Source organism: Scleropages formosus, chromosome 9, assembly GCF_900964775.1.
Source record: "Scleropages formosus chromosome 9, fSclFor1.1, whole genome shotgun sequence".
NCBI lineage: Eukaryota > Metazoa > Chordata > Actinopteri > Osteoglossiformes > Osteoglossidae > Scleropages > Scleropages formosus.
Window position 1 is genome coordinate 2,341,731 of NC_041814.1, and position 27,690 is coordinate 2,369,420.

Genomic DNA, 27,690 nt, shown 5'->3' on the forward strand with positions numbered 1-27,690 from the left:
GATTTTGTATTAACACTCGAATACTGTGCTAATGCATTAATCATTTAATCCTTAATTTCAGATTTATGAGCCAGACAAAGTATCCCTGGATATCAGAATTCTAAGCACTCAATCTGTGTACTAATGATAATCAGCACACAAGAAACTTTCTCAAATATTATTTAGGCACAAAATGGGAAAATTGGCTCCTCTGCTTCTAGTTATGTATTTATTGACCATTGATTCACTTTACTTATTGATTATTGACTAGTTATGCATTTATTGACTTATTTTACAATAGTTTATGTCAGTTTCAAATACATCAATAGAAAACTGTGGCATGTTCTACCGCATTATATACACTCACACACACACACACACACATTGGCTGTAGCCACTCGTCCCTATTAGGGTCGCGGCGAGCCGGAGCCTAACCCGGCAACACAGAGCACAGGGCTGGAGGGGGAGGGGACACACCCAGGATAGGACCGCCAATCCGCCGCAAGGCACCCCAAGCAGGACTCGAACCGCAGACCCACCAGGGAGTAGGACTCGGCCAAAGCTGCTGCGCCACCCCCCGCAATTACTACATTATACACACACACACACACACACACACATTTTCAGAACCGCTTGTCCCATACGGGGTCACGGGGAACCGGAGCCTACCCGGTAACACAGGGCGTAAGGCCGGAGGGGGAGGGGACACACCCAGGACGGGACGCCAGTCCGTCGCAAGGCACCCCAAGCGGGACTCGAACCCCAGACCCACCGAAGAGGAGGACTGCGGTCCAACCCACTGCGCCACCGCACCCCCGCACTACTACATTATAGTAAAGCTAAATTCCCTATATTCCTGTAGTTTTTTAATTCTCTATGAAGCGTATTATTGACTGATCCTGAGAATACTGCAGTATGTGCTAGAAGAAACACTACAAACACAGACAGATCCACCAAGACACTGCAAGGCCAAAAAATTACTTATTTACATGTACACGTATTTATTCAGCAGACACTTTCTCCAAAGAGCCGAACATCTAATAGAAAATGCAATGTGTTCATTACATTAGCAAAAAGAAACACTTACATGCAGACGAGTGAATCTAAAGCGCAGTTAGTTACTTTCTTTCCACCATGTGAATCAATGGTCATCACACGAGTAGCTGCATAAAATTTTATCTGAATATCCACAATTCCAAATCACCTTCCTAGTCATTTTTTTTAAATATATAACATTAAGAGTATGATTTTAAAGTGATAGTGCATGAACATTTACACCTTACATGAACTTAAGAGACCATGGGCGAAGTTAGTCTGGAAGAGGAGATTTTTAAGACTCCTTTTCAATGTGGACAGAGATTCAGCAGTTCTGAGTGGGGGGGGTCGTTCCACCACAACGGAGCCGGAACCAAGAACCTTTGTGCTTTATTTTTTGTGCGCGGGACCACCAAGCGAGCAGATGTAGAAGAGCGTAGCAGTCTAGTTGGGGTGTAGCAGATGATCAAGTCCTGTAGATATCTGGAAGCAGATCTACTGATGCTTTTGTAGTCCTTATGCATTTATTCAAATTATAAAAGCTTCAGAGTATTTCCTCTGGGGGAAAAAAAAAAAAATGTAAAGGGAAAAATGTGTTTTGTTTTGTTGTATCTGTTTAGCATGTAAGCAAGAAAGTATTCGGTTAGATGGTACGGTAGTCAGATGAGCGCAGCTTACAGTGAGGTGAGTTACAGCCCGGCCTCCTGCTTTAACTCTACTGTGTCATGTGTGCTAAGTGGTGTATTACATACACTGCATGTTTCATTGTCACAAAGGTAACCCTAAAACCCATCGTATCCTGGTTCACTCACAAAAAGAAACTGATTTTAGCTGCAGAAATTATTTTTCTCTCTTCAGATCTCACTGACGCGCCACGGACGCACCGCCGTTACGATGACGCACGAGCGCCAGTCACGCTCTACGAGCGGGTGCTCTGCTCGGCCGGCGCGTGGCAGCCGCATGACGACTTCGTCACACCGGCGCCATCTGCTGGACGGAACGGTAGGCGGTCTATAAACTCGCTTCCGTTTGGCTCGTTCGCTCAGTTCCGCCCAAACATTACAGAATGTGAAACTCCATCATCATCGCTGCCATCCAAACAAATAACATCATTTATATGCTTATTTTGAATATTAAACTTATTTATAAGCTTTGATTGAATGAGAGAAAAATACTCTGGACAACCTATAGAAATATTTTTGACGTAAGCCAAAAGCCAGTTTCATCAGTTCCTACATATTAATTATGCATACGTTACAAAAATGTTTATGCTGTAATGACATATAACAAAACACATAAAATCTGAATGTCTTAAGAAATGTTAAAAGTCCAGAGGATGGAAAACATTCTAAGGGGCGGTCTCATTAAATTTTATGTGTTTGAGGGACTACGTCGTTGACACGAAGAGGTAAACGCTTCGTTGTACTACAATGCACCACCGAGTGGACCTTCGTACTCGTGGTCCGCAGGAACCCAAAACACTGGGCCGTTACAGAAGTCTTCGGATTATTGATACAAGTGCAACCTCAGCAAAAGCGTTTTATGCTTCGACCGCTCATACCGACAACCCGAAGACTTCTGTAACGGCGCACTCTGATGACAAAGAATAGAACTACACTGTACGTAGTGACGTAATGACGTATACGCAGGCCAAATAAAACCCCGTGTCGGGCGTCACTCTCTGCCTTTGCTGCCTCTATAGAAGGCGGTGTGTGGGCGGAGTTTAATATTATTCTCCGCGCAGTGTATCCGCTGCCATCCGTCAAAAATGGTAAGTGAATGAGCTGTTTTTCCTTATTGTAACCTTATTATAAATTAAGAGCTGCAGTTATGACGGGTGTTTCAGGGCCAAAAAAAAGCTTATGCTGGGAGAATAATTAGTGTGAGAGTGGCGCCCATACGGTAAGGCTGCATTCTTCTGATTCTGTATTATTTCTTCAATCAAGATTTCATATTGCGGCCGTGTCAGTATAGTTTCGCGCACACAGCGTGTGTATTTCGACCCTCGTGGCATTGTCAGTCGGTTAAGTAGATTATCCATCCTGATGTCAGCTGGTACCTGTGTGTGTTCAGCAAGCTTTACTTACCGTTTTAGATGAATATATTTTGCACCGCGTGCGTAAACAGTAACGTATCATGATTTGTTTTATATATTATTGGTGTGTGTAATTTTCAGTCGGACGGAGCTCACCCGTCTAGCCAGAATCAATGATTTCGCACAGTCAAGTGCTAGGGAAGGCGCGTCGTTATCATATAAAACTACCAAACAAACGTAACTAACTGGGAAAAAAAGGTTTTAATGACGTCATAGAGGACTGCGGACCCCTTGGAAGGGGTGTAATGACGTCATCGAGAAATACTAGATACGCAGCGCTGGTGTCATTTAATTGCACTGACAGCCAAATATAGAGCCAAAAAAAACAATTTGCAGGACATGTAAATTTGTCTTTCTTGTCAGTACCCTCAAACATGAGTTGAAAATGTTTCTATTTCTCAGTTTTGAAAGGTTTTCTCTTGCCTCTTCGCATTTGTTTTTCCACTGGTCATGAAATACTGGATAGGTATTTTGTTTTAAGATGACTGTTAATCCGGAACTGCTGATTTTAGGGTTAGGGTTGGTGCTGTTTACTGACATCTGCTCCTCTAATGGACTTTTTTTATGCGTCCATTTTCTGCCACCATTGCTCTGAACGCTTAGTACAGTAAAATAACCTGCCATCCTTGGGGATCTCAGTGGGTGATGTGTCTCATTCGGACCTGTCCTGTGTTTGTGTTTGCTTTAAGGATTGGTAATATTTTTGGTGCTTCTGCTGTAATTGTGGGTCTTTTCTTTTGGTATCAGTAAGAGGATTTCATGGTTTTAGGAAACAAACGTCACAGAATATAAACCCTTAGAGTTGGATCTCTCTACCATCCCTGTTACCACAGGTTATTAAATGTCGATACAGTGTTTCTGGGACCAGCCGTAAACCTGTCACTGTGGCACTACAAAGTGGTCATGTTCAGAGGATAAGATCTGTGCTTTTATATTAAAGGTTCCTTAATGTTATGGAGTATTTTCAGAATGAAGGCATCGCCACTATGTTCTTCTCACATATGTGACCAGTGTCCTGAAAATTATTGGTATTGTAAATTCTTTTCAGGTGAACTTCACGGTGGACCAGATTCGTGCCATCATGGACAAAAAGTCCAACATCCGTAATATGTCTGTGATTGCACATGTGGACCATGGGAAGTCAACGCTGACTGACTCTTTGGTGTCCAAGGCCGGTATCATCGCCTCAGCCCGTGCAGGAGAGACACGCTTCACTGACACTAGAAAGGATGAGCAGGAGCGCTGCATCACCATAAAGTCAACGTAAGACACCCTAAACCCCTCCTAATTTGAAGTAAATGTGACTATTAACAATCATTAGTACACAATCTCCTATTTGTAGGAAATCAGCATGGTGTACTCTCTCAGGTTAAATTTGGTCACTTATCCACTGCTGATAGAGTTGACTGAGGCTATATGATTACAGTTTAAATGGACTCTTTCACTTTGGCTCAAGCCTTGCTAGGCTCTCTCTTGTAAGTTGACTTGAATGTTACACACCTATGAAAAATGGAGAATTGTGACTCTAGCACAAGAAATTAAATAATGAGCCAAGTTTGTTATTTTGACCCCTTTCTAAAATTATGCCGAGGCTTTTTCATAAATGCTATCAGTGCTGAACACATAAGTTTTTAAATTTGGTAGACTGTTCAAGGTTACCATCAAAGACTGGTAGTATAAATATATGCAAATAGTAAACAAATCTACAGCATACACCACAACACCTTACTCACAAAAATAAACATGTAAAATGTCCTATTTGTTCTATTCAAGTAGCACACAGATTACACAATTACAAAGAACTCCAGCAGTTTCTTTGTCTCCTCCCAATAAGCTAAGCCAATAAACTGTTTTAAGTGCCCAGTCCAGTTCACTGAAGTCTGCAAAATAATTTTCCTCCACTTCTAATTAGAAACAATTCAAATATCTTCCCTCTATAGGGCTATTTCCATGTACTATGAACTGAGTGACAACGATCTGGCCTTCATCAAACAGTCCAAGGACGGCTCTGGGTTCTTGATCAACTTAATTGACTCCCCTGGCCATGTTGACTTCTCCTCAGAGGTCACAGCTGCTCTTCGTGTCACTGATGGTGCTCTGGTTGTTGTGGACTGTGTGTCAGGTAACAGACTGATAGATTATTAGGAAGTAATCCTTAATATTTAAGGTCTGTTTTGCAGTCTCCACACTATGCAACTGGTATTGCATTCCCTACTCCACAAAATCTGTTATCAGTATCATCTGAGTAGTTTGTCTGACGTACCTTCAATCCCTTTCCCCCAGGTGTGTGTGTGCAGACCGAAACAGTGTTGAGGCAGGCTATTGCAGAGAGGATCAAGCCTGTCCTGATGATGAACAAGATGGACCGTGCCCTGTTGGAGCTGCAGCTGGAGCCAGAGGAGCTGTACCAGACCTTCCAGCGCATTGTAGAGAATGTCAATGTCATCATCTCCACCTATGGAGAGGGTGAGAGTGGGCCCATGGGCAATATAATGGTAAGAGATGTATACAAGGTATTTAACACACATGATAGAGTGCCAGAACCAGTCCTCTCATTGCATCGATAAGTAGATTTTCTTCCGCATAGCGTTGAGGGTAGTTGAGTAGAAAACAATCACCAGTTGAATCAACTGTTCTGTCTGTTTCTGTCACTTTTTCTACTATTGCTTCATGTAGGGATGCCAACCCCTGCAGAAGAAAATAAGGGACATTTGGAATTTCTTTGTAGCAATGTATGTGTGTGTTAAAAAAGGTGCTTTTAGCTCACTGACATACATGTCAGTTGTAAAAAATTCATTTTAATGTCATGCTAAAATCTCACACACCATTACACACATATCACTATAGCATCTGCCTAGGCAATTTATAACACTTGTATCACAACTGATGAGGAACAGACTGTCCTTTTGATTTTTTTTTTTTTTTTTTTTTTTTTTTTTAAATTAATGAACAGACACAAATGCAAAAAAAAGTGAAATTTGCATCAGTGAAAAGCACATGTTTTGATAAGCTTAACTTATGTTTAAGCACATCAGCTGATTGAAAGTAGACTGCATTTCACAAAAAAACAAAACAAAAGTGCACTATTATGACCAGTTAAAGTGCAAAGTCCCTTCTCTTTCTCTCTTCTTAGATCCTCCTCATTTTTTCCATGAGTACTTCTTGTCACTTCTTGCAGCAGCAAGAATTTCTTTGACCTGAAGAACAGTTTTGTAAAATTCACTACATGGTTTATTGAAGTTCATGGTCACAAGCAGGCAACTCACTTTTGAACTCACTCATGAGTTCAACAGAGCATCTGTTCCTAGAGTCTTTCCACTTGATTTTCATTATGGAGAATATCCTCTCCACATAGCCTATTAGTAGCCATGATGACATCTAGTCATCTAGTTAGTGACCTGCCTTGACCCTCTCATGGGGGTGGGGGGAGGTCCCTTGACCCTCCCCCACTGTCAAATTTAGCATCCAGGTAATGTAGCAACACCCAATGTCTGCTGGACTCACACATGCAACACAGCTCTGTTTAACATCCATTTTTGCGATTTGTTTTCCTAATCTTAACACTTTTATGCGAGCTGCGAAGTTTATGTATGCAATAAATGTATGTAAGAAATACTTTTTAAATGTCTCTGAGTGTGAATGTGGGACAAACCACATTCCGTATGGTTTTAACTCTTATCCTTCAAATACGGAACAATTCCATATTATACGGGATGGTTGGCAACCCTACTTTCGTTCTTTGTGTTCAACAGATTGACCCTGTTGTGGGTACTGTGGGATTTGGCTCTGGACTTCATGGATGGGCCTTCACCCTGAAGCAGTTTGCTGAGATGTACGTAGCTAAGTTTGCAGCAAAAGGTGAGGGTCAGCTGGGACCAGCGGAACGCTGCAAGAAGGTGGAGGACATGATGAAGAAACTTTGGGGTGACCGGTAAGAAGGAAACAGTGGTCTGCTAGAAAAGGAGAGTAAAGCTAAGCTTTTCTAGCACAAGTATGCAGTCTTGAGACATTATTATTGCTCTCTGTCAGAGTTCCAGTATTTGGAAACAGGGTATCTGATCTTCAACAGATATTTTGACCCTGCTTCTGGAAAATTCAGCAAAACTGCAACTGGACCTGATGGCAAGAAGCTCCCACGTACCTTTGCCCAGCTCATTTTAGACCCTATATTTAAGGTGAGATACATTTAAAAACTAATTCCTTCAGTTCTAGTGGAACAATTTTTTTTTTTTATTTAAATTTTTCATTTTTAAAAAAAAAATACAGTAATTGTCTCATTGAAATCCTGGGGTAGCACAGTGTTTAAGGGCATGGTCTTGTAGTAATGTTAGTTTTTATTTAACTGACACACTTTTCCAAGGTGTCTTGGTTATTTGTCCATTTGTACAGGTGGTTGTTATTGCGTCAACTCTAAGTACTTTTGGTCAAGGGAACTGCATCAGAAAAGGGATTGCAAACAGGAACCTTCAGGTTGTCAGGCAACAACCATAAACACTACTATACGCTCTCCCTGTGTAGTACTTTTTCAAGGCTCCCTTGAGCTACATCTACAACAGTAGCATGCTTGAACAAGGAACTTTAACTCAGTTTTTCCAGTACAAATACCCAGGTATGAAATGGGTCCGGTTCTATATAGAGGTGTCAGCAAAGCAGCTAGTTAATACTAATAGTTTGGGAAATGTCTTTTGTAGGAAAATAATCATGCAACTAAATTCCTGATTAGTGCAATATGAATAAATTTGGAGTTTGAATAAAGCCATTTTTGCAATTGTACATTATTAAATTCTCCACAGTGAGTGAATATTTTGCTGTTAGCCTCAAATATATGTAATTATGGAAGTTTGCTTTCAGAGAATGACAAACATTCTGCACTTTGATTTGAATATCAAGTAAGGAGAGTTCAGTCTGATGTGCATTACCTGCACACCAGACTGGAGTCAGTGTATGTAATCTTGTCCCTTTTTTTTTTTTTTTCCCCTTTTTTTTTAACTGCAGCCTCTCCCATTTTTTAGGTATTTGATGCCATCATGAACTTTAAAAAGGAGGAAACAGCCAAGATGATTGAGAAGCTGAATATCAAGTTGGATTCTGAAGACAAAGACAAGGAGGGCAAGTCCCTACTGAAGGCGGTCATGCGTCGCTGGCTGCCTGCGGGTGATGCCCTGCTTCAGATGATCACCATCCACCTGTCATCTCCTGTCACAGCCCAGAAGTACCGTTGTGAGCTGCTCTATGAGGGACCTGGTGATGACGAAGCTGCTATGGGTAAGATGGTTTCAGATGCTGCTTCAGGACAGAAATTATAAATCTCACCTGTGTCAGTCATTTGAGTCTTTATGCTTTGATTAAAATGTCTCTAAAGGTACAATTAAAAATGAAGAAACATTCTTGTTGCTGTTGTTTTTCACTGAAGTGTTCTCATAACAGGTATCAAGAACTGTGACCCCAAAGCCCCCCTGATGATGTACATCTCCAAGATGGTGCCAACCAGTGACAAAGGCCGTTTTTATGCTTTTGGTCGTGTTTTCTCTGGTTGTGTATCTACTGGCCTCAAGGTACGCATCATGGGACCAAATTACACCCCTGGCAAAAAAGAGGACCTCTACCTCAAACCTATCCAGAGGTCAGTACAAACACAGTTGTATGAAAAAGTTTAATCTTTTTTTTTTTTTTTTTTTTTTTTCTTTTTTCTTTTCATGAATGACTCCTAAAATGTAGTCTTCATGGAAGTCATAATGTCCTTTTTTTAAAAAAAAAAAAAAAAGAAGGGGGGGGGGGGCATTTTACAATGCAATTTATTTATTGAACAAATGGTTTAAACAATGAAGTCATTGATGGGGAAAAAGTTTAACATGTGGAACCTCCTTTATTGGCAGTAATGTCAGATAATCAATTTCTGTACCTGCTGATCAGACCTGTATAGTAGTTAGGATGTATTTTGGCCCATTCCTCTATGTAAAACTGTTTCAATTTTTTATTTTTTTTCCCCTGGGAAGTCCCACCTGAATTTGCCTGAATAGAGACGCTTGAGATCACACCACACCATTAATAAATTAATAAGGGGTGTCAATATGCACAGCTTACCACATGCCAATTTCTGCCTTTTCCTTAGAACGATTCTGATGATGGGGCGCTATGTGGAGCCCATTGAGGATGTGCCGTGTGGGAACATTGTAGGTTTGGTTGGCGTGGACCAGTTCCTGATAAAGACTGGGACCATTACCACTTACGAGCATGCACACAACATGAGGGTGATGAAGTTCAGTGTCAGCCCTGTGGTGAGAGTGGCTGTTGAGGCCAAGAACCCAGCAGACTTGCCCAAACTGGTGGAGGGCCTGAAGCGTTTGGCAAAGTCAGACCCCATGGTGCAATGTATCATTGAAGAGTCTGGCGAGCATATCATTGCTGGAGCAGGAGAACTGCATTTGGAAATCTGCCTCAAGGACCTGGAAGATGATCATGCATGCATTCCAATCAAGGTCTGACACTGTCATCATGTTGTGTAGACTTTTAGAAACTAGTATTAATCATGCCAATAGGTTTGTGTAGGATTTTGCACGCTAAGCTGCTTACTGTTCTGACCGCTGCAGAAGTCAGATCCTGTGGTATCATACAGGGAGACCGTGAGCGAGGAGTCTGATCAGATGTGCTTGTCCAAGTCTCCAAACAAGCACAACCGACTATACATGCGCGCGCGTCCCTTCCCTGATGGCCTAGCTGAGGACATCGACAAGGGAGAAGTCGCCGCCAGACAGGAACTGAAGGCTCGTGCCCGCTACTTGGCGGATAAATATGAGTGGGAGGTGACAGAGGCCCGCAAGATCTGGTGCTTTGGGCCTGATGGAACAGGCCCTAACATACTGGTGGATGTTACTAAAGGGGTGCAGTACCTAAATGAGATCAAAGACAGCGTGGTTGCTGGGTTTCAGTGGGCTACGAAGGAGGTAAGAATGGAGAGAGACGTTGGCGTGTATCTCTGAAAGAGAACTTACAGTTTGTGTGCCTTCAGTTTAATGATTAATCTCTTGTCTTGCTATCCCAAAGGGGGCTCTGTGCGAGGAGAACATGCGTGCAGTTCGTTTTGACATCCATGATGTGACCTTGCATGCAGACGCCATCCATCGTGGAGGCGGTCAGATCATACCAACTGCCCGTAGAGTGCTCTATGCTTGTCAACTCACTGCCCAACCGAGACTCATGGAACCTGTTTACTTGGTTGAGATCCAGGTATGTTCTTCCCAGGTTGTCACATCTTGTGTCTTGTGTATTACATTAATTAAAGGAGCAGTCGTTTATGATTTGTTTATGTCCTTTGGCCTCTGCAGTGCCCAGAGCAGGTTGTGGGAGGTATCTACGGTGTGCTGAACAGGAAGCGTGGCCACGTGTTTGAGGAGTCCCAAGTAATGGGAACCCCCATGTTTGTTGTCAAAGCTTACCTGCCTGTCAATGAATCATTTGGTAAGTGGATGTAAAGTTATTTTCTTTCTCTGACCCTTTCAACCCTTTGTGTGCATTTTGTTCCTGTAACACTGCCTCTTTTGTAGGCTTCACTGCTGACCTGCGTTCAAACACTGGTGGCCAAGCTTTCCCCCAGTGCATGTTTGACCACTGGCAAATCCTCCAAGGTGATCCCAAAGACCCTAATTCAAAGCCTGCCCAGATAGTTGCAGAGACACGTAAGCGCAAGGGGCTGAAGGAGGGAATCCCATCATTGGACAACTTCCTGGACAAACTGTAAACAATATTCCTTTCCACCCTCTTCACATTGGCAGTGAGAGGACAGGGCAGTATAGAACACCTTGAGCACTTGTAACGCTTGCCAAAATGAGTCAGAAGAAGCAAATCAATTATGAAACTATTAGGAAAGTTGTGAATGGCAATCTCAAAGACTTTTTGCACTCTTTTTAGTATGTTTTGGCTCTGTTTAAGTGAAAAGGGTTATGTACAGTGGTATGCAGAGCTTTTTCCTCATTGCATGTCATGGAGTTTCAAGGTGTGCACTGCTACGCAAACACCTTTGGTTGTAAACCACAACTTAAGTACAAGATGGGTACATAAGAAATGCACTACTTGCAGGTGAGGGGGCATAGTCATTACTGCAGTGGTTAAGGTTGGCCTTTTCCTGTGTCTTGGAAGTTTTCGTTAATAGCTGAGGTTGGTAGTGCATGCCACTTAAATGTAGGGAAAAGGTGCCAGAAGACTGTACTGTTAATTTTGGATTTTAATCTCCTATTCAAAGTATTAGGATGACTGTTTGCTGCACATTGATTGTAATACAAAAACTATGAAATGTCATCTAATGAATTTATTACATAATCTGATCTCTTTATGGAAATTTGTCATTTCATATTACAAAAAATTGAATACATTAATTCTGGAACAGCATAGCTGTGTTTTGACTTAAGCCTACATTTAAGAAATTTGTGTATTCCTATATGCTAGGTAATAGTGATTAATAAAATATGCATTGTTATGCATTATCAGTTGCACATTGCCATTGTGTTCAAAGAATAAAGCTTGACTGTCAGTTTATCCTAGATTTTTCTAAATGGCAACAGTCATGCTGTGACCAAATGTTTCTGCTTATGAATCCTCTGTACAGTAAGGATCTGTTGGAAAATGGACTAGAGCTCACACTGCAGCAGGAGTTACAGGGACTTGCACAGCACAATGGCTTATTTACCAGTATTTTGGTATGTAGTGGGGTGGAAAAGAGAGCATCTCTGAGCCACTGTGCTCTATGTTTGAGATTAAACACACACATGCACACATCTAAGATATTTAATGTTTGCACTGAATATTTACATATGTCTACTTTAAGCACACAATGAAAAGCATTTGCAAAATATAATTTGCCACATTTATAGAACTAGTTTTACATTCAGTTTATAGTTCAGTATTGGACCCTAGCTCTTTGCCAAAGTTTCCTGTCTTGTTTGGTTGTCCAAGAACACCAGGTCCAGTTTTCTTCCACTTTCTCCAACAGAAAGCAATACTGATCTTTTTTGTGAAGGTATGCCTATTACTGCAACAATCCATTAGCACACAAATGAGGAATACTTACTGTAGAGAATTAAGTATTAAAAAAAAAAAAAACCCTTAAGTTAATGATTCCTTTGAAAATGGAAGATGTTCTAGCACAAGCCTGTAAAGGCTGTATGACTAAGATGGAGACATTTCAGTCTATTTGATCCCCATCTATACAATTACAGTACTTTCATAAGCATATCCACCTTGGGGATTCTCAGTGGAAAATTTAATATGAAATTGAACACTTCTATGCTTAATTAAATCTGAAGTATCTATCTGCAACAACTGCCATGTCTGGGTGATTGTCTGGCCCATGTCCAAAAGTGCATCAGTGCATTCAATCGTATCTTGACAATCATTTGTTCTACTGAGTCACAAAAGGGGCAGCAAAAAATTGAGGCGACAAGTCTTAAGGGTTCTAATAAGAAGTGTTAAGGAATGTGGCAGTTAAGCATTCCACTTTTGCATGAAGATTCAGGAAACCAAGATGTGGAGAGACCGTGTGAACAACGGACTGCGTGACTGTCTTGAAAGACACACGAGAATCTCCATTCACGCACTGCCATTTTGGACCTGTGATGGGCACATGCATTGAGTCATGCACTAGCACCTTGGTAAGCAGTCCACTGGTCATTTGTCAACACCTGCCCGTGCGGTGCTGTACACAGGTTATGTCACTTGTACACTGGTGCTCACCGACCACAATCCTGTGAAGTTCAATGTCACTGTAGATGTGAACCTCTTGTCCATGACCCGTGAGCTGATGAGTAAAATGTGATGGCGTCGATGCTCTATAATGACCAATACAGGTCACCATATAGGAGCTGCAAGGTCACCAGTTATGTGTAGAAAATAATCTCAGGAATCTGACCGTCTTCTACAGAAGTTCCATTGTTGTTGCCTGCTGCATAGCAGAATGTAAAGCAGGTTTTGGTACCAGTGGCAGCAGATTCATGGGTCACTTTCCTCATCCCCTTAGTGCCATAATGAGAATCTGGACCCTGAAACCGTAAAAGAAGATATCTTATAATACACTCTGGTTTGAACTATACAGGTCATTTAATTACACAGGAGAGAATACCCTTCTTGGGATCAAAGCAAAGTATTTACATTTATTCATTTAGCACTTCACTTTTCCCCAAAGCAATTTACAATGTTAAGCTACTTACAATTATTTACCCATTTATAGTTGGGCAATTTTTTTTTTTTTACTGAAGCAATTTAAGCCAAGTACCTTGCTCAGGGGTACTACAACTGGAGGTGAGATTTGAACCTGTGACTTTTGCAACATAATACTACTATGCTATAAATGTATACTTCCATGAAGTATACTAAAAAATGTTTTATTAAAAATGTTTCTGAAAACAAAGTACTGTACCTTGAGTGTGGCACAAGCAGTGTAGTTGACATTGGGTAGAATTTCCACTGGTTCCTTAAACATGACTCTGAAGGTGTTTGCTGACCCATCACAGCTAAAACCCGTGTCATTTTGACCCAAGACCGTGTTGCTGTCTGTGTGAATAATCTGTACAAAAGAAGGGTTCATCCCAGTGAAACAATGGTTGCTATGACAACGTAGTGGAAGTCTATGGGTGCAACAGGAAAAGTAAAGCAAGATGCAACTGTGAAAAGGTGGGCAGCTCAATTCTGGCTTCACCCTTCAACGTTTTCTTTACACTTTAATATTTATGAAGCACACCTTAACATGATGATCTTATCTAATATTACTGCAACAACTACAGTGCTAGGAAATTTGCCTTACCTGGATGTTGACCTGATAATCTGTAGGACCATGTATTGAACCATAAAGGCCAAATCCCACCACAAATATTCTGCGGCTGACAGAAAACCTAAGGGAGAAGAATTGAAAACTGATGTTAAATATAGATACACTTCATACACAAATGAAAATACTGGTCAGTACAAAAGGCTACTATAATATAGTGATTAAAAAATTTTGGTTCCATTGACAGGATCTCAAGTTGCTTATAAAGTAATGAAGAAGATCCAGCAGCGAGCTGAACAGCAAACATTGAAGGTTTTCTGCTGGCAAGGAAGATGGTGACTTTATCACATATACTGTGTGTGTAAAATCTGTGGGACTCCAACTTTAAAACCTCTGTGAAACTTAAGGGCCCTACAGCAAGCAGCTTTTGTGGTCCTGTACCAAAACCACTCCCATCGCCTTGCCTAAAGGCTGCAGAGGTTTCCTTTTCTCTTTCATTTAACCTTTTTCCTGCCACAAATCATGCAACGCTAAAGCCTCCTCTTTCCAAACTGACAACATTCCTAGATATCCTTCCACAAAACTCATTGTTTTTACTCTATAAACAGTGCAAATCTGATATGTTACACTTTGAAAGCATTTCAGATGTATCAGGTACATGTGCAGATAATGCACTGTGTATAATCCTTGAAATCTTTTTTGTAATCTGCACAGGTTTTCATGCTGGATATGTGCAAGCAAAACTAGTGTTAAAACACAAAAAGGAGGGGACTCAGTAGGTTATAAAACAGGATTTTGTGCACATCTGATTTCTGCTAATACCAAGTGACCGTATTACTTTTCCCCACAAACAAGATGATCCTTTTATTTACTAAAGAGCTTTAATACAAAGCAACTTTTCCAACAACTTTGTTCATAAATAATATGATTCGTTCAACCAAATCCAAGACAATTCTTATTTGACACCAATTGTGCCACGTCAAAACGAATTTCTAAAGGTACCGCAGAAGGGGAAAGATGCAAAAAAGAAACAAAGGTCTAAGAATGGAGCCTTAAACATCATGCCATCATACCCCTGGAGGACCATCAGCTTGATAAAATTGATTATGATTATCATTATCACACTTTATTAACCCCCGGACTGCGGAAGGAAACCAGAGTACACTGACAAAATCCTCACAAACACAGAACATGCTCGATCCAGCCAGACCAAGCAGGGATCGAACTCACGTTCACCCAGGTACTGTAAGACAGGCAGCTCTATCCGTTGCACCATACATCCTCCAAATTGCACTCTATTCTTTATGCAGTTCTCTAAGGATGTACATTTTATGTAAAGAAAACGACAATTTTTTTCTTCTTCAAGCAACATGATTATCAAATGCTTAGTGGGGGGGTGGGATTATTCTGAGGGCGTAATCACTGCAGAAAGGCTGTCGGTAAGATGTAACATTGAACCCGAATTTGAGCGGTTTTTTACAAGAGCCACAGTGATGTTCTGAAGAACACTCATCTGTTTACTCATTTAGCTGACAAAACAAGATTCACCTTTAAAAAGAAATTCACATGAAAATCAACATTAATACAGCAGATAACTGACTAAAATAAAAAGCACAAGCAATCCTTCGATCATCACTCACCGAATGCGGTCACTGGTTCCACTGTAGCCCCAGCGGCTCTCCACCTGGCCGAACCGCGTGATGCTACACTCCTTGCCCCGCAGACAGCATCGTGGCCGGTCAATGAACTCCACACGTGGCTTGGGGTTCACAGTGAAGTGCAGGAACAAGCTCACTACTTCCCGATCTGTCAGAATACCTGACTGAGCAGGGCCTGAGTACACAGAAAGACAGGGCAAAAAAAATTTGTGCGCAGATAATATACTGTAGGGTTGCATATATAGCCATCCGTTGATTTAAAGACTTTATCCAAAATTTCATTGCGATGGCTCTTGGTTTTCGATATCCGATTTTCAGAATGGAGAGAAGAGAAAAAAAACTGTAAAAATACGGTATCGTGAAATTTATCCCGAGTGCCCAAAAAACTAGAAAGTTCTGCATCCCGAGTGAAGCAGAAGTGCAGTAATGTACTCCAGTTGGTGGTAGTGTACTGACGGCTGTTTGCCTCACATTTGCTTTATTTCCACGCATTTGTGCAGTGGTAGTGCAAGAATGACTGCCAAGCCTCCCCCCCAACCACAACTCGTAATCAACTGTTCATATCATTACTGAGTGAGTACAGAAAGTTCATTACAATAAACTATTTGAAATCATTGTCTGCACTTTTCAATATGCAAGAACAATTCACAAAATTTATGAACGTTCATTGCTGTTTACTGGATATAATAAAAACACAATTAGTTTCCAAAATATTCTGCCTAGAAACACTGATGACCTCTAAGTTTTTTTTTTGAGTTTAAAAACAATAGGTTTTTGATGTTATGCTGAAATCATGGGTTAATAGTTATGCTTTGTGATCTTTGGGGAAAATTGGTTTGGGGTTTTTACATGGGCTGGGAATGCATTATTTTTTCCCCATTTAATATAATGGGAAATAGGCTGTTGGTATCTTGCACCACTCTCAGGAACAGATTCATTTTATCAATGGAGGGATTAGTGTATATGGACATATTCTTAAGGAGTCACAGAACTGAAATAAAATAAAACTGTTTCCATTCTTCTGTACTACCAAGTAAGGCTTGAACCCATTCGCTGTCAGAAAATCCTAAGACTGGACTGCAGCAAAATTAGGCAAGCGGCATAAGAGCAGCAGGATGGCATACCTGCGGCAAACTCTTCAATGGTCATGAGAGGAAAGCGGATGAGAGTGAGGGCCTTGCCGAGCACTCGCCGCTTGTTCTCGGGCGTGGGCTGGAGCTGCTGCCGCTGGGCCTCTGCCTCCGCCCAGCGCACTGCTGCCCCAAACAAACGCACCTCCCGGACTCCCAAAGTGTCCCGCTCCAGCACAGCCACCAGTGTGTCTGAGGAAGAGGAGCAACCTTTATAGTACCTGTTACTAGGCTTTTGCCACATTCTCACAGCCAGTTAATACGGTGCCAACATAGACAGCAGGCCAATTAGATACACATGCTGGAACAAGCAAACAGAAAGAGAACTCGTGTCTGTGGGAAGAGCGGGGTGCTTCATATGCAGTACCAAGGTCAATATCCGTGAAGCCTTCTGCCGCCAGGGCGTCCGCTGTGTTCTTGTCTATGTTCTCCAGGCACAAACTGGCCAGCTGTGGCTCGTCAAAGAGCCGAGCCTGAAGGAAACGCACTGATAAATACACTGACTGGAGTATGAACGTGCAGCACCACTTCTATAAATGTCAGACAACACTCAGTGTATTACTGACCCTCTACCACAATAAATGCCTGATTCAGGAGCAGCTCAACAAATTTTCTTCAGTACAGTTAAGAGAAAGTTGAAAAGTAACAAGCAAGTGTGAATCCCATTAAATTTTACGTTACATCGTTATATTATGCCACACAGTCTCTTCTCTTCGCATCAGTGCACCTGGCATGCAAGGGAACCTGCCTGTGTAAGCAACATGAAAGCGTTGTCAGCACGCAAGTTCTTCTTGAGGAACTCCACGCAGTGGGCCTCCAAGGCCGGGACGGCGTACTTCTTAGCCGTGTAAAGCGTGGTCATCACCGTCTCCGGTCCGATCTGCACCTCGTCCGAATACAGGAACCTGCACCAAAAAAAGAAAGGTAACAATCCAGGTTGCAAGTGTGCACTTTTACAGTGTTATGACAAAAAGCCTCAGACTGCACAACGCAGCTGTAGCGTGAACACCACCAAGATGTGTGCCGATTTATAGCTGTTTGTGCAGTTTGTTTTGATCAAAAGTTATACTAATGTCTGGACTAATGAACAGACTCAGCATTAATAGGATAAGAATACCAATCCGTTCACATGATCTTACTTGAGTAAGGCGAGAAAGGCTGCTGGTTCTACGTCGGGCAGCTCGATTTCAGTAGAAGTGGTGGCCATGCCCCCGTTGAACATGGCATCAAACACTGCACTTCCCACTGCAAGAACAAACCTGTGGGGAAGTGGTGGAGCTATAGTTAGGAGGTCAAGAATCAAGGACATCCATGCTGCATTAGGGCTTACAGGTAGTGAGAAAAGCGTCTGCTAAGTGAATAAATGTAAGTTGTTTTGGACAAAGATGTCGGTAACAGGTCACAGTTTCATTTCATTTCGCTAATGTCAATAGAATCATTTATATGATTATAAGCAGTGTACTGCAAAATACACGTTTTATGTTAAAACATCACCACCTTTTCAGCATTGGTGCGGTATTCAAGCTAAGGCTCCCCAGCTGAAGCAGGGTGTTGGTTCGAATCCCACGTTTGACTACCGTGCTTATCCTGAATTGATACGGTAAAAATACCCTGCGCTGTATAACTGGGTAAGAGAGCATAAAGTCGATTATCAAACAGTCAGGGGAGTAGTGGGGAGAACTGTAACTACAGACAGATCTTCTTTCACTTGACTGATCCCCAAGAGAGTCCAGCGCACATAACACATGGTGACACACTGGGGTTCAGAGAGAGGACTCGAACACATCTGGAATCAATGATCCCAGGAATGGACGTCACATTAGACAAATGCAGAAGAGCGCAGCACAAAGTTTGAAACGAAGTGTGGGGCTTGACAGAGAGAAGGAAGCCACACCACAGCACTCGGGGACAGCAGCACTGCTCCGCTCCGCTCTGCTCTGCTCTGCAACAGCGTCAGTTACGGCGGCGGCGGGGCTCCGTCCACTGCGCGCAGCCTCTCGGGCTTCAAGCTACCGCCGGCGCTTCTGTTCTGTCCACAGAGCGAACGGAACGGCCGTGCCGTGCGCGCTCACGCGGCTCACCTGTGCGCGGGTATGCGCTGGACGCCCATCCCTTTGCCCACGAGAAAGTGCACGTCGCTCAGCACCTCGTTGTTGAAGAGGAAGGCGAAGCGCTCCTTCACCGTGCTCTTCGTCGCCTGCCAGTTGTACACGGGCTCGCGGTACACCAGCACGGCGGCCGACGGCGGCCCGGACGGCACGGAAGGGGTCGCCGCGGTGGCGGTCGCAGGGGCGGCCGCCGCTGCCGCCGCCGCCGTCGCAGATGAGCTCGTTGCACCCGCGGTCATATTGGTGGCGGTGGCGGCGGCGGCCGCGGCGTTGTGCGCCGGCGCCTGCGGGGGCGGGTTCCGAGCGTGCGGCGGGGCTCCCACTGCCACTCCGAGGCTTCCGCCGACGCCGCGGCCTGGCTGAGGGTTCGAGTGCCCCGTAGCGCCTTGCGCTGCTCCCGTCCCTCCAGCGGAGCCCCCGTTGCCCGTGGGCGTAGAATGAGCGCTGTTGCTCGGCTGGACGTTGCCCAGAGGCCCCGGGGGCGAGACACTGAGGCACGCAGCTCTTCCGCCGCTCTCTCCCGCCGCCATCTTGGATCCGAAGCAGCGCGGGCTGACGGCAAGGAGTAAACACACATAGCAGCGCATGGCGTCGCGCGGCGTCGAGTCGCGTCGCGTCGCGTCGCCTTGCGCGCGTCAGCTGGGAGCCGAGAGGAGCAGCGCGCGGTGCGAGTCGGGGGCTGCGACCGTTCAGAAAATGTTCTTTCACGTCTTCTTCGCAACCGCTACTGTTGCAAGCCGGTTTCCTACCTCGGATAGCATGATGAAAACTGACTTAGCAAGCAGTGCTGTGAGTTAGACCGCTGTGCGTATAATTACAGCAAAATATTTACCGGCTTTCGCATGTGGTTATGCCAGCCTGGCACGTGGCCTGGCGCTGGTGTACACTGACTATTACTCACTGGAGTCCAGTTGGTGACAGTATCAGTATGTTGGCGCAGACCAGTTCGGGTCTTCTGCGTTTAACCGCACTGTTCCTACATACTAGAGCACGGTGGCGCAGCGGGTAGCGCTGGTGCCTCACAGCTCTTAGCCTGTGTGTCGGGCGTTCCTTTGATCTCCGTTAACTCTGCCTGGGGTCTGTATGTTTTTGCGGCTCTCCCGCAGGTGTTCCGATGAGCTCCCACAGTCCAGGTCGTGTTTCGGGTGAATTGGTGACAAAAGTGCCTTAGGGTGCGCCTTTGGGGGTTGGGGGGGATGTTGTGAGTGAGAGCGAACTCTGTGATGTTTCTACAGCTGTCCGTACTACTAAGTTCTGGACAACCGGATTTTCATAGTGGATGAATGTTCCCACATGAAGGCAGTACTGGTGATGCTATATGAGAACTAAGACTGGGCTCAATGAAATGATTAATCACATTTAAAAAGGTCTGAAAGGTCTGAAAACTGACCTCTTCCAGACTCACTTTGCCCATCATCTCATAAATTCATGTACGGTGTAAATGTTCGCGCTCTATAACTTTGAGATCATAACTGTTGAATAACAGATAAACTGTCACATAGCTATTCATGTAATGTAACGTTAATGTTTATATGTATCTCAAAAAAATTACTAGGAAGGGGATCAGGAATCTTCGATATTCTGATAAAGTTTTATGCAGCTACTTGTGTGATGAACATCGGTTCATATGGTGGAAAGAAACAAACTAACTGCACTTATGAATCACACGTCCCCAGCTAAGTGTCTCTTCCTGCTAATGTAATGAACACATTGTATTTTCTACGAGATGTACGTCGCTTTGGAGAAAAGTGTCTGGTAAATGAACACACACACGCTGCCTGAAACCGCTTGTCCCATACGGGGTCGCGGTGAACCGGAGCCTAACCTGGCAACACAGGGCGCAAGGCCGGGGGGAGGGGAGGCGAGGCACACAGGACAGGATGCCAGTCCGTCACAAGGCATCCCACGCAGGACTCGAACCCCAGACTTGCCAGAGAGCAGGGCCCGGCCAAACCCGCTGCACCACCGCATCCCACCTTAAATGAATACATGTAAATGTAAATGATGTCACTAATATTAATAAATAATACAAATACACATAATGGTGCAGAGCTGTCCTCTTATGAAATTCCCTTGATCTTATGAAATTCGATGTATGTGTAGACTGACAAAGGTCAAATTTGTTTTTATTGGACCCCCAGCCATACAATAACTCTGCCAAGTTTTGCTCCCCCAACACAAAAAGACAGTGTGCTGCATTATTCCAATGCTTTCAAATGATTTCACTGTCAGCGTCCAGAATTGAATGTTTTGCATATTTATAGCTCACACAAGCACTTAGATCTTGTCTCTTTTTTCAAAAAAAATTATTATTTCACACCTTTTTCTCCCAATTTAGCCTTAACCACTCGCATAAATCTTGTCTCCCCTCGAAGCAAGGCACCGACTCGGAAGGTGCGAACGCAGGCAAACACCTCCTCCAGTGCGCATGCTGTGAACCGCCCACCTTTCTCCACTGTACGGGCTGCACGCTTCACTGGCGGATCTTAGACGTCTGGAGGAAAGCGCTGCTCCCAAGGTTTGCACCAGAGCCCTGGAGTAGCCCGGGTAACGGCAGGTGCCGATGAGGGAGGCGAGCAGGAAAGAAGCACGGTTAGCTCGCTGTAACAAGGCTTCATGGGTCGGTTTGTGTTCTCCGGGCCTTCTTCCTGCAGGTAGCTAGTGTGGCATGGAGGGGTCTCAAAGCGGAGACCCCCAGTCAGAGTGCATCCTTAGAAATTTGCATGTTCCCGCCATCAGTTGAGGTTCCAGCAGGGCACTGTGGAGGATTCATACGGTCAGGTTCACCTTCCCGTGGGCATCATTACATTTACATGTATTTATTTAGCAGACGCTTTTCTCCAAAGCGACTTCCAATGAACTCTATGTAGTGTTACCAGCCCCCACACCTTATTCACCGTGGTGACTTGCACTGCTAGATACACTGCTTACACTGGGTCACTCATCCATACATCAGTGGAACACACACACACACACACACACACACACACACACACACACACACGCACTCTCTCTGTCACTCGCACACTATGGGGGAACCGGAACAGCAGGTCTTTGGACTGTGGGAGGAAACCAGAGCACCCAGAGGAAACCTGCAAACTCCACACGCTGAGCAGGGATCGAATCCATGTCCACTCACTGCCCAGATTCTGTGAGACACCAGCCCTACTTGCTGTGTCACCACGCCATCGTGCTGCCGACCCTCGACTGATGGCACAGGTCTGTGGCTTCATCGTGACTCTTTGTTTTGATTTAGCCTTTTGGATTTGCATTTTGATTTAGCTGGAAATTTAGGTGTGATCAATGACATTTTGTTGGATTTTAGCAAACATTTTACATTTAGCACATCCCTCTTTGTTTAAGCGGGGGCGCAGTGGGTTGGACCGGGTCCTGCTCTCCGGTGGGTCTGGGGTTCGAGTCCCGCTTGGGGTGCCTTGCGACAGACTAGTGTCCCATCCTGGGTGTGTCCCTTCCTCCTCCGGCCCTACGCCCTCAGTTGCTGGGTTAGGCTCCGGCTCTCCGTGACCCCGAATGGGACAAGCAGTTAAGTGTGTGTGTGTGCGCGTCTAAGGAAACTTGCAATGATAGACAGATTAGCGTTTGCCCCGTACAGCAGCAGGGTGTACTTTTACTGGAGCAGCTCGTCAGGTGCGATACTGTACATTCACCTAAGCCTTACTAGAGCAGAAGCAGGGAGACATGATTGCGGATCTATTTCATATGCACATATCTTATAATTTTCACTTTTTCACCTTCATAACAGTTCCACATCTTTTTAAGCAGCGCAGCTGTTGTTGCTCGTCTTTTTTTCAAATAAACGGAATTATAATGAGAGACCGTGTATTTCGGGAAAAGTCGACAGTTGGCGCACTGCTCACGGTGGCTCTTGAGTTGTTTCCAGTAGAAGTGACATTTAGCGCCTCGGACTCGGTTATTTGCATATAAAAACCTCCTGGAAAATAATTAATACACCGTAATTTTAACCTCCGTAACGTTATTCTACTTGAAAAACAAAAGGCGAGACTTTTTCCACATAAAAGAAACGGTTTAAAAAATGTATTTTCGTCGCATTTAAAAATGTGATTTCTGTGTATTGAAGAAACTAAGTTACCTCAACAACAGTTAGTATTAAACAATTACACATACGGGTTCGTAAGACACCGAAAACTTCAATAGAATCAACCAAACACTTGGAATAATATGGACCAATCATGTCTTGAAATGTTTGAGTGAGCCAATTAGAATTAGTTTGTCTGCACCACGTGGCTACCCAAGTTCGGTTGAGGGATAGAAGGAAGACTTGTCGAGGTAAGAGTTCTAAACCGTATTTAGCGTATAAAATCGAGCCGTTTGCTTAAATTACTCACATATTTGGTGATTAAAAGATACAGAGTGTGTGTGGCCGCGCGCGTTTATGCATGGCAATGCGAGCTGTTAGTATAGGAAATATTTGTCTTTGTCATTTTGCAGTGTCCAGATCATCATGATGACGAGAATTAGCATAATTAGACAATACGGTTAGTACCTGAAAAAGAAAGATACTCTGAAATTTTCGTTGAATGCTTTGTCACTGTGAAGAATAATAAACGGGCCACCTGAGGGGCGCGTTGCTGGTGTCACGGTAGTAACTTGGTGGTCTTAACCAGTGAAGAGTAAGAATCATGTATCCTTTCTTAGGTTGTGTGGCCTGAACATCATCATCATCATGTCCCAAGGTGCCAAACAGCAGCACACTGAGTGAGTACAGCACTGCAGGGCTCCTCTCTTGCTGCTCTTTTTTACATCATGATATACTCTTTTCTTTCTCCCTTTCTTTATTTCTTCTGCCCCCCCCCCCCCCCCCCCCCCGCAAGCAGACCAGCCTGTAAGGCCAGAGCCAATGGAGGGATGCTGAGCATGGGGGGAGTGAAACAAGAGCAGAGCGAAGCACCTCTTTCCCGTGGCGCCCAGGACCCCACCCAGGAAGAGGTAAAAGGGACAACATTTCCACAAGCTCGTAACGCATGCCGTTCATGCTTCTGCGTTACCATACGTGTCAGATTGCACGCGAAAGTGCAGCTGACATCATCCTCTTCTTCGCAGCTCGCCTTTCTCTTTCACGTGGAACAGTTTTCCTTTTTCCTCTAGTATTTACACCTTCCCTTTAACGCAGGAGCTTACTGCTTCGTTGTGCATTTGGGGGACCATCCATATTATCAGTAATACTCAGAGGTGTAGACTCATGCGGGGGAGGATTTAGGTAGGATTTAGGCTCTTTTCCAAAGTGACAGTTTGAAGTTTTAAAAGTAACTCTGACAGCACTGATTAAAAGCTTACAAATAGCAAAGGGGAAAAAAGATTTTGCATGAATTGCTGTAGTCGCTTGATGCTAACCTTATTCTCTTTTGTCTTCCACATAATTAGAATATCACCTCTCTGTCTGTGCAACCGGTGAAAAAGCGAGGGTGGCCAAAAGGAAAGAAAAGGAAGAAGGTCCTGCCCAATGGCCCCAAGGCTCCAGTGACAGGCTATGTACGCTTCCTCAATGAGCGACGGGAGCAGATCCGTGCTCAGCATCCTGACCTGCCTTTTCCAGAAATTACCAAGAGACTAGGGGCAGAGTGGAGTCGCCTAGCCCCTCTGGACAAACAGGTAACCGTTGGCATTCTGTAAAGGAGACACATTCATAGTTAACTACTTCAGAAATACAGTTTGACACACTGATTTTGGCAAATATGACACAGTGCCATAAATGTGCAGAGACAGACACACAGTTACATATAACACTGAAGTTGGTAAGTTTGCATAGGTACACAGCAGTGTAAGAATGGCAGTTGAAATGATGCAACTAACTAATTGTGTCCAGTGTTTACATGATATTGTCCAAGTTGGTGTACACAGTTCTTTCATTATTTGGTCCTGTCTTCATTGTGTGTGTGTGTGTGTGTGCGCGCGCACGCACAGCGATACCTTGATGAAGCTGAGCGGGAGAAACAGCAGTATGCAAGGGAGCTGAAGGAGTATCAGCAAAGTGAAGCTTATCAGATCACTAGCACCAAGATCCAGGACAAGAAAGTGAAGAGAGGTTAAGCAATGCGCCTTGACACATGTTTACAGCTATTAAATTTATCTGCGTTCTCTTTTGGATATAAGCAAATATGCGTTTCATGTTCAAGTCGTGTGTAATTTTGTATATTAATTTGTAGTTACTTTTGTAAGCCATAAAAAGTTTTTATAGCTTGTACTGTATTTTTGCTGCTGAACTGTTTATATCATACTTTTTTCCTTTTTTGCAGAAGAGGTTGCATCTGTCATCATTAATGCCAACAGTTCTGGACAGATTGGAATGAAGGTATTGATTAACATGTGCATATTAGTCGCACATCTTTACCATCGTCTGTTCTAGGTTTGAAGGAGTGTTTTCGTTGATTATTGGTTCATTCCCATTGGCTTGTAGGCTTCAGACCTCTCCAACAGATTTGATGTTCCAATCTTCACAGAGGAGTTCCTCGACCAGAATAAGGGTAAATATTTTGGAGAACGCAGACACGATGAGGAAGTTGATGTTCATGTGTATACCTCACTTACACTATACCGGTGTGTTATCTCCCCCAGCACGGGAAGCAGAACTGCGTCGGTTACGTAAAGCCAACGTGGAGTTTGAGGAGCAAAATGCCATGTTGCAGAAGCACATTGCAGACATGTACAATGCCAAGGAGCGCCTGGAGGCAGAGCTGGGCCAGGATGAGCGGCGCACACAGGCACTGCAAAGGCACCTGCTGGCCGTCAAGCACACCCTTGTTAACAGCCTCGCCACGGTGCCCCTGCCAGGTTGGCCTCCTGCAGCGACTCTCTGACTGACCGTCCGAATTTGTGGCCATCTGCACTTCAGCTTTGCAGGCTTGTTTGTGCTCTTCTTTATTAGTGATTCTATCTAAAGAGGAGACTTGAATCTTAAAGGCATGATTTTTTTTTTAATTTATCTTTGCTTGTGTTTTTGGGATCAGAATCATTGAGAATTACCTGATAAGTAGTTATAATGTATACTTGCTGGGTAGAGATTGCCACAGATTAAATTTTCTTATTTCACCCATTTATACAGCTAGATATTTGGGGGGAAATTTAAATTGAGTATCTTGCACAAATGTACTGAACTAGTTACCTTAGGGTTTTAAGTCTAGGTCCTTTAAACCCTACACTCCTTTGCTAGTCAGATTTGTGGTCCCCTCCCTTTTACAGAAATTTGTATGTTCCTGCCATCAAATCAGTTTCTTTTCAATGGTTCTGATTCTTTTTCCTTTTCCAAGGTACAGGAGAGACACCTTCACTGGGGACGCTGGATTCGTACCTTAGTCGCATGAGTAACTTACTCGAGAGCAATCCTCATGAGCACCGTGCCCTGCTGGCTCAGCTGAAGGAGGTCTTGTCTCACCTGGACAGGTAATGCACCTGCTATATTTTATGTATGTGCTTGTACAATTACATTGATTCATTTAGGTGATGCTTTTCTCCAGAGCAACTTACAATGTTAAGCTACTTACAGTTACACAAGAAACTAACTTTACTTAAGAATCATGTGTCTGCAACTGTGTCTCTCTTTCTCTTAAGGTAATGCACAGATTGTGTTCTCTGAGATGTGTGTCGCTTTGGAGAAAAGCATCTGCTAAATGAATAAATGTAAATGTATTTGTAATTTTACTGGAGCAATTTAGGGTAAATACCTTGCTCAAGGGTACTATGGCTGGAGGTGTGATTTTAACCTGTGACCTTTGGGTACAAAGACTGCACTACTAACCACTACGTTTCTAGCTGCCCCTGGTAATACTGGTTAGTAGTCCACACAGAGGGCTCTGACCTGATATTATACACAGCTCAAAATTTGACTTTAAGGTCAAATTTTTGCCTCTCTTAATCTGTTCAATTTCAGTTCTAAAAGGTGTCCAAGAAGGATGCATACAAAGCCCAGTTAACAATTTATGCTCAAATAATTTAGGTGCAAATGGGTAGCCGACTGACTTCTCAAGACATTGTTGTATTCCAGGATGTTTACCTGTTGTGTTCTGTCTCTTCCCAGTGAGAAGTTGTAAGCGAACTGGATCGTCATCATTGTATGGTGCAGCGCAGTCAGTCCAGTAGGGAGTGGAATTGCGAGAGCACCCTACCCCTCATTAGGTTATTATCACACAGGGGCTATACCAATAAATGTTAGCTGTAGAATCAATTGGGTTATCAGACCATGTCAAGTTTACAATTTGTTGAAAGTCAGGAAGAAAAGAAAAAGTGTGTGTGTGTGTGTGTGTGCGCACTTGTAAAGTGAAGCAGGTGGACTATTTTGATGAAAAACTTTTCTGGTTATATACTATAATTTCATAATGTATTTTTCAGTCTCAGAAGCATTGTTTCCTTTGTTTATCTTTTTTTAAGTCTTTGTGTGTCATTCTGTGGTTTAAACAGGTATGTGTGTAAATTTGTATATATACTACAGTACCTATAGTTCCATAAAGGAGTCTGCTGTGGAAACACAGAGTTAAGTAGTAAAAAAAAAAAAGTGACACTAAAACAGGCTAATCAGATTGAATAAAGGGGCTTTATATTATAGTTTTGTGTCAGAACATGGGGTAGCATTAATTTGGTTTTGTATAAATTTTGTACTCCTCTCACTCCTTATTTTGAAAGTTAGACCAAAGAAATGTTGGATGACAGGATAACAAAGCATCCTAAAGATATGGGGTAATTAGTATTCACTTTTCATACAGAATGAAGTAAGGGGGACTTGTATCTGGTTGTATCAGACTTATGCATTCCAATGTGAAAGTTTAAATAAAAACTGGACTTAAATTGCAGTGCTCCGGTCTTTGCGCTTGTTCTCAGTGTTAACCATTTTAAACTTTACAGGTTAAAAATTGTACACCTTTGCAGGAGAGGGTAAATTACTGTTTTAGGCCACTGA

At 43.4% G+C, this 27,690-nt stretch overlaps 3 protein-coding genes across 9 annotated transcripts; 2 read left to right on the plus strand and 1 right to left on the minus strand.

Moving 5' to 3' along the window:
• Positions 1 to 2,707: 2,707 nt before the first annotated feature.
• On the plus strand, positions 2,708 to 11,391 carry LOC108919886 (elongation factor 2). Its single transcript, XM_018728236.2, has 13 exons — positions 2,708 to 2,785; positions 4,158 to 4,372; positions 5,050 to 5,231; positions 5,393 to 5,604; positions 6,862 to 7,040; positions 7,179 to 7,284; positions 8,122 to 8,374; positions 8,537 to 8,732; positions 9,222 to 9,588; positions 9,700 to 10,053; positions 10,154 to 10,336; positions 10,435 to 10,567; positions 10,654 to 11,391. The coding sequence occupies exons 1-13, from the start codon at positions 2,783 to 2,785 to the stop codon at positions 10,845 to 10,847; spliced, it is 2,577 nt and encodes an 858-aa protein (XP_018583752.1). The 5' UTR covers positions 2,708 to 2,782; the 3' UTR covers positions 10,848 to 11,391.
• Positions 11,392 to 11,876: 485 nt separating this feature from the next.
• btbd2a (BTB (POZ) domain containing 2a) lies at positions 11,877 to 19,348 on the minus strand. Its single transcript, XM_029254922.1, has 9 exons — positions 18,735 to 19,348; positions 17,793 to 17,912; positions 17,402 to 17,558; positions 17,021 to 17,126; positions 16,648 to 16,845; positions 15,506 to 15,698; positions 13,902 to 13,989; positions 13,518 to 13,664; positions 11,877 to 13,140 (listed from the first exon to the last, which is right to left on the minus strand). Exons 1-9 carry the CDS (start codon positions 19,346 to 19,348, stop codon positions 12,979 to 12,981), a joined length of 1,785 nt encoding a protein of 594 aa, XP_029110755.1. The 3' UTR covers positions 11,877 to 12,978.
• On the plus strand, positions 18,574 to 27,288 carry hmg20b (high mobility group 20B). Of its 7 annotated transcripts, XM_018728238.2 has the most exons (11): positions 22,373 to 23,069; positions 23,232 to 23,278; positions 23,439 to 23,498; positions 23,618 to 23,729; positions 24,165 to 24,392; positions 24,705 to 24,825; positions 25,037 to 25,092; positions 25,198 to 25,264; positions 25,356 to 25,571; positions 26,048 to 26,180; positions 26,815 to 27,288. In XM_018728238.2, exons 3-11 carry the CDS (start codon positions 23,467 to 23,469, stop codon positions 26,825 to 26,827), a joined length of 978 nt encoding a protein of 325 aa, XP_018583754.1. In that variant the 5' UTR covers positions 22,373 to 23,069; positions 23,232 to 23,278; positions 23,439 to 23,466; the 3' UTR covers positions 26,828 to 27,288. The 7 variants fall into 7 exon arrangements, with proteins under 7 accessions (XP_018583757.1, XP_018583756.1, XP_018583755.1 ...); XM_018728241.2 differs by lacking the exons at positions 22,373 to 23,069; positions 23,232 to 23,278 and adding an exon at positions 18,574 to 18,744; XM_018728240.2 differs by lacking the exons at positions 22,373 to 23,069; positions 23,232 to 23,278 and adding an exon at positions 19,407 to 19,550.
• Positions 27,289 to 27,690: the final 402 nt, after the last annotated feature.

Bases quoted from the DNA above. Each gene is read 5' to 3' on its own strand.
- LOC108919886 (XM_018728236.2), top strand. The intron at 5,605-6,861 runs GTAAGAGATGTA...TGTGTTCAACAG, and splicing joins GGCCCATGGGCAATATAATG to ATTGACCCTGTTGTGGGTAC. The intron at 8,375-8,536 runs GTAAGATGGTTT...TTCTCATAACAG, and splicing joins TGATGACGAAGCTGCTATGG to GTATCAAGAACTGTGACCCC.
- btbd2a (XM_029254922.1), bottom strand. From the start codon at position 19,348: ATGCGCTGCTATGTGTGTTTACTCCTTGCCGTCAGCCCGCGCTGCTTC. The intron at 16,846-17,020 runs GTACTGCATATG...CCTCTTCCTCAG, and splicing joins CTTCACGGATATTGACCTTG to ACACACTGGTGGCTGTGCTG. The intron at 13,665-13,901 runs GTAAGGCAAATT...TCTTTTGTACAG, and splicing joins ATTATCAGGTCAACATCCAG to ATTATTCACACAGACAGCAA.
- hmg20b (XM_018728241.2), top strand. From the start codon at position 23,467: ATGTCCCAAGGTGCCAAACAGCAGCACACTGA. The intron at 24,826-25,036 runs GTTAAGCAATGC...CCTTTTTTGCAG, and splicing joins GGACAAGAAAGTGAAGAGAG to AAGAGGTTGCATCTGTCATC. The intron at 25,265-25,355 runs GTAAATATTTTG...TATCTCCCCCAG, and splicing joins GTTCCTCGACCAGAATAAGG to CACGGGAAGCAGAACTGCGT.